At 36.9% G+C, this 5727-nt stretch overlaps 1 protein-coding gene across 1 annotated transcript; it reads left to right on the forward strand.

Annotated features, from left to right (window-relative positions):
* Positions 1-3446: 3446 nt before the first annotated feature.
* Positions 3447-5234, forward strand: LOC131618729 (uncharacterized). Its single transcript, XM_058889896.1, has 3 exons — positions 3447-3909; positions 3982-4449; positions 4684-5234. Exons 1-3 carry the CDS (start codon positions 3447-3449, stop codon positions 5232-5234), a joined length of 1482 nt encoding a protein of 493 aa, XP_058745879.1.
* The last annotated feature ends 493 nt before the right edge of the window (positions 5235-5727 follow it).

Consider the following 5727-nt stretch of genomic DNA (forward strand, 5'->3'; position numbering starts at 1 on the left):
TTACAATATAAAGGAATGCATGATAAATAATATAGGAGATATAGATCATACATAATTTCATCATGTCGCATCACATAACATCTTACAACAATTTTCATCGCAAAATAACTTATCAATATAATACAACTTTCAAAACGACAACAATGTCATTAATCAATTAAGACAACATATTTAAATTCACGATTATACTATCGTCACGTCACAACAACATATCATCGTCTCAACAATTCAAATCACATAATCAACTTATAAAATGGCAAAAATGTCAACAATCAACCATGACAATATATGCAATTCACAAGTAAGATTTCAACGCATCACGACAGACATCTCATCATCTCAACAATACAAACACAATTCAAATGCGACTCGAATGTGACTCAAACTTATGCACATACATGTGGTACCATTTGGAGTAAAACTCCCACGTCTCAAATTTGCCATTGGGCACATGTCGCTATTTTCCATTAAGGCCACATCACTTTTGCCAATAAGGTCACGTCTCTTTTATGCAATGGATGCGACTCAATGATGCACATTCACAAATACCACATAAATAATACGTCACAACATCGTCTAAATCACCATCGAACATTATCAATATAATGTCGAACTTGAACAACAATAAAATCATCATCATTCATAAGAATGCATCACTTCACAATCACGTCACTATGTTATATCATCATACAATGTTAGTTCACTTCACAATACATCGCAATACAACTTATCAACATTGACCATAGGGTATACGACAACAACAACAACAATTTCCACATACTAGCAACAACGACAACAAATTCATCATATTAACAACAACAACAAATTCATCATGTTAACAACAACAACAACAATTCATCATGTTAACAACAACAACAATAAATTCATCATGTTAACGACAACAACAATTCATTATGTTAACAACAACAACAACAACAACAATAAATTCATCATGTTAACGACAACAACAATAATTCATCATGTTAACAACAAACATCAATAAATTCATCATATTAACAACAAATATCACATTACACAATTCAAGTAATGACATAACATGATTAGTTCAACTTCTTAATTAAAAAAAAAATTGATTTATTATTTCATCACAATACATCATTATCTCATAGCATTGTATCTTCATAAGAAAAACATACATCAAGTTATACCGTAGCATGGTTATGTCAATTCATCGCAGAGAGCATACATACTTCATATGTTAACACAACATAGTTCATCACTTAATCCTAATAAACATAATAGGAGACTATATCCTATGAACAATTTCATTGAATCATGGTATAGTTCATTGCGTTAGCTTTCCAACGCCTCAAACGACGCATAAAATGGAGTTACAGATCAAAAGTTATGGTCTTTACAAAATTTGTCAAAAATGGAAATCTTCAGGTCGACGACGCAAGGGATTCTTAGGTCGACGAATGGATGCTTTCTACCCCCCTCGGGTTAGCTCAGGTCGACTTATGAGTCGATGCAAGGAATTTTACAGGTCGACGCATGCTGTTAGGGACCAAATAATATTAATTTTCATATATTGTTTTTGGTCCCTTTAACCACTTTTTACTCAATAATCGCACTTTTATTCATACAATTTAATAATTTTGCAATTTTGTTAGTTTTAGTTCATTTGAATTGTTATTTCACATGTTTGTTAGTTTTGTAGTGCTTTAATTAGGTTTGAAGCTCATGGAAGCAAAGAGGAATTACTTGAAGACTTGGAATAGCAAAAGAAGTGCTGATGAAGCCTGTTTGCCCCGCAAACATCCTTTGCCCCGCCAACTGATAGATGCTGAACAAGTCCAGTTTTGAAGTGAAACTGATGTGGCAAAAGATTCCCTGTTTGCCCCGCAAACATTGTTTGCCCCGCAAACAGTGCGCTGCAGAATTTGTTCTTTTATTTGGTTGCCACTTGTCATGAGAGAGGTTTTATCTTTTGAAGATTAAAAGCTAGTACGAATTAGGGGTTATTTAGGGAGATAAAAAAGGGAATTTAGAACATTCTATTCTATTGTAAACCACACATTGAGACTAGGGTTTTGGAGAGAAAAGCTTGCACCTTTGTGAGAGATTGATGCTCATAGCTTCTTCTTCATTCTTCTTGTTGTCAACCATGGTGATGAGTAGCTAAATCCCACTTTGACAAGATTGGAGGTAGTAGCTATCCTTGTTAACTATGTATTTTCTCTAACACTTTTGTATGAACTTCATTAGTATTAAAATGGATAAATGTTGTTACTTTAACTTTATATTTAGATTTGATTTATGATTGAGAAATATATTTCAAATCTTGGTCTACAACATTTTATCAAGTAGTGAATGAATGCTAGAGATAGATTTATTTGCCACTTTTCTATTTGTATCAAACAATCAAGCTTAGTATATTGATAGTTAGAGTGAGAGATCATCTAAAGATTAATATATTAACTTTCACAACTTTGTTTAGACATAAACATTGTTGAGAGGATACTAGAACATTGCATTGCTATTGAAGTATACTTTAGTTGTTAAAGTCACATAGGAGATAGGGATAGTGAAACCAAAACCAATCTTGTCAATCTTTTATCTTTGAACAAATCTTATTTTATTACTTGTTTTACCTTTTGAATAGAAAAATAGAAACTCAACTTAAACCAACTTTGTTACAACTTAAACTTAAAGCGATAGTAACTATAGAACGGCGGTAATATCACCCAATCTCTGTGGATACGATTTAAAAATATTTGCCTTGAATATACTATTCAACAAATTGGCGCCATTGCCGGGGATTGGCGTTTGATATTGCAAGCATTGCAATAGTTCATTGTTTTAAGTTTTGTTACTTTATTAATATTGCTTTTTCGTTTCACTTGGTTTGCTAGTTTTGTAGATTCTTGTGTATGCGAGAAAAAGCTTCCGAAGAGCAATTTCATTTTGATCCCGAAATTGAAAGAACACTCCGAAGGCTCAATAGCAAGACACGAAGAAGAAGAAAGTTAGCCCAAGAGAAGAGACAAAAAGAGGAGGCATCTACTTCTTCTAACAATCAAATTGAAGAAGTAGTTGTAGACACCTTTGAAGGAGACATGGCGGGTGTTGTTCCAACCGAAATGTCCGCCAATAGTCCAAGACGTACCGCCCAATTTGCACGCAATGCTCAAGGTGGAGCAAATACGGAGATGAAGACCGGAATCCTCCAACTTGTCTATGCAAATCCATTCACCGGAATGGATCATGAGGATCCTTTCGCACATCTCACCAAATTTTATGAGATTGCGAGTTCAACGGGAGTCGATGCGGCCAATGAAGAATCATTGTTCAAGAGACTATTTCCACACTCATTACTTGGGAAAGCCAAAGAATGGTATCTTGATCAATTACCAAATGTGATGACGGATTGGAATCTATTGGAAGAAAAATTTTTAGAACGCTATTTTCCTCAATCCCGATTCATGGAGGCCAAAACGGCAATTGCGGTTTTCAATCAAGGAAGCAACGAGTCCTTAAATGATGCTTGGGAAAGATTCAAATCCATGCTTAGAAAATGCAAGGGTCATGGTTTTGATGATCTCACACAAATTCACATCTTCCGCAATGGACTTCAACCGGTGCACAAGACACTTTTAGATGCCACCGCGGGTGGCTCTCTAATGTCAAAAAGCGCGGAGGATGCAATAATGATAATCGATCGTATGGCACTCAATGATCTCCAAACTCAACATGATAGGAGTCCATCACAAAGGAAGCCGGGTGTTCTCGAATTAAACACCAATGATGCCATCCTTGCTCAAAACAAGATTCTCTCTCAACAAGTTGAGTTACTCACCAAGCAAATGTCGAAGCTTCCACAACAAATGAAGGAAATTCATGGGATGCAAATGACTTCTCACGTGGCAAGTTGTGAACTTTGTCAAGGTGACCATCCTACTGGGTTTTGTCCTCCTCCCGAGGGTGAAGAAGTGAATTATGTCAACAATCAAAATCAAGGTTATCAAAGGCAACCTCCACCTCACAACAATCCTTACCAAAGAAACAACCAAGGATTCAAACCTTCAAGATTCGGAAATCAACACTATCAACATCAAAGTCCTTATCATAGCCCAAATCCTCAAGTCCAAGGTCAACAATCTCAAGGTGGGAGCTCAAAATTGGAAGACACTCTTACACAATTCATGCAAGCATCCATGGCTAACCAAAGGAGCAATGAAGCGGCCATAAAGAATTTAGAAAATCAAGTGGGTCAACTTGCAAAGCAATTGTCCGAGCAACAACCGGGAGCATCCTTTTCCGCCAACACCCAAACCAATCCTAAGGAACATTGCAAAGCCATTGTTACAAGAAGTGGGAGAAAGGTGAATAATGGTGTGAATGAAGAGGTCATAGTGGAAGATGATGAGGAAGTAGTAGTTGAAGAGGAAGAAGTGGAAGTGATAGTTGAAAATGAGGGAGAAAAAAGTGAGGAAAAGATTGAGGAAGAATTAGTTGAAAAAGAGAGGAAAGAAGATGAAGAAAAGGAGAAAAACACTAAAAGTGTGAAGAGAAATAAAAAGAGAGACGAACAAAAGAGCGCAATCCCTTCCCAACACTTACCATACCCTCATGCCAAATCAAGGAAGGATAATGCAAGGCAATACGCTAGGTTTATGGATATTTTCAAACAACTCCAAGTGAATATCCCATTTTCCGAAGCGTTAGAACAAATGCCAAAATATGCAAAGTTCATGAAGGACATTCTCACCAAGAAAAAGAGATATTCGGAAGAGGAGACTATTCTACTTGATGCTCGTTGTAGTGCCATAATCCAAAAGACATTACCAAAGAAAGAAGCCGATCCGGGACGGGTTACCTTGCCGGTTACAATCGGAGGTCATTACATAGGTAACGGTTTGGTCGATTTGGGCTCAAGTATTAATTTAATTCCGTTATCTATCATCAATAGATTGGGAAACATAGAGATGAAGCCGACCCGAATGACTTTGCAACTAGCCGATAAGTCTCTCACCTCTCCTTACGGAGTTGCACAAGACATGCTAGTCAAAGTGGACAAATTTTTGTTCCCGGTAGACTTTGTGGTAGTTGATATGGAAGAAGACCGTGACGTACCATTGATACTTGGAAGACCTTTCATGAAAACAGCCCGGATGATGATTGACATAGACGATGGTCTTATGAAGGTGAGAGTGCAAGATGAAGAAGTCACTTTCAATCTCTTTGAAGCAATGAAGCATCCCAAGGAATAACATGACACATTTCGAGTCGATGCCACCGAAGAGGAGATCGAGGAGGTTGCTAATCAAGTTCACATCTCTAGTCCTTTGGAAAGATCTCTTATAGGAGCTTATAATGTCTTATCCGAGATTGAAGAGAAAGAAATGGAAGCATTCTTGAATGAGTTGGAATCTTGTGGGGAGATAGACCATAATGAAGAAAAGGTAGATGAGTTGCATGCGGAAAAGAAAGTGGAAGAATAAAAAATTGAGCTAAAGATGTTGCCACCTCATTTGAAGTATGTTTTCCTTGGTGATAACTTCACTAAGCCGGTGATCATTAGTAATTCTTTGTCTACTCAAGAGGAGACTCGCTTAATCGAGGTGTTAAAGAAGCATGAAGGTGCAATAGGGTGGGTTTTATCTGATTTGAAAGGTATTAGTCCCGCTTATTGCATGCACAAAATCATGATGGAGGACGATTACAAACCGGTTGCTCAACCTCAAAGACGGCTCAACCCATCAA

This window comes from Vicia villosa, linkage group LG7, assembly GCF_029867415.1.
Source record: "Vicia villosa cultivar HV-30 ecotype Madison, WI linkage group LG7, Vvil1.0, whole genome shotgun sequence".
Taxonomy (NCBI): Eukaryota; Viridiplantae; Streptophyta; class Magnoliopsida; order Fabales; family Fabaceae; genus Vicia; species Vicia villosa.

Coding starts and splice junctions, on each gene's coding strand:
- LOC131618729 (XM_058889896.1), top strand. CDS start 3,447: ATGGAGGCCAAAACGGCAATTGCGGTTTTCAATCAAGGAAGCAACGAG. Junction 3,910..3,981: donor AAGTTGTGAACTTTGTCAAG/GTGACCATCCTA, acceptor ATCAAAATCAAG/GTTATCAAAGGCAACCTCCA. Junction 4,450..4,683: donor TGAAAATGAGGGAGAAAAAA/GTGAGGAAAAGA, acceptor CATTTTCCGAAG/CGTTAGAACAAATGCCAAAA.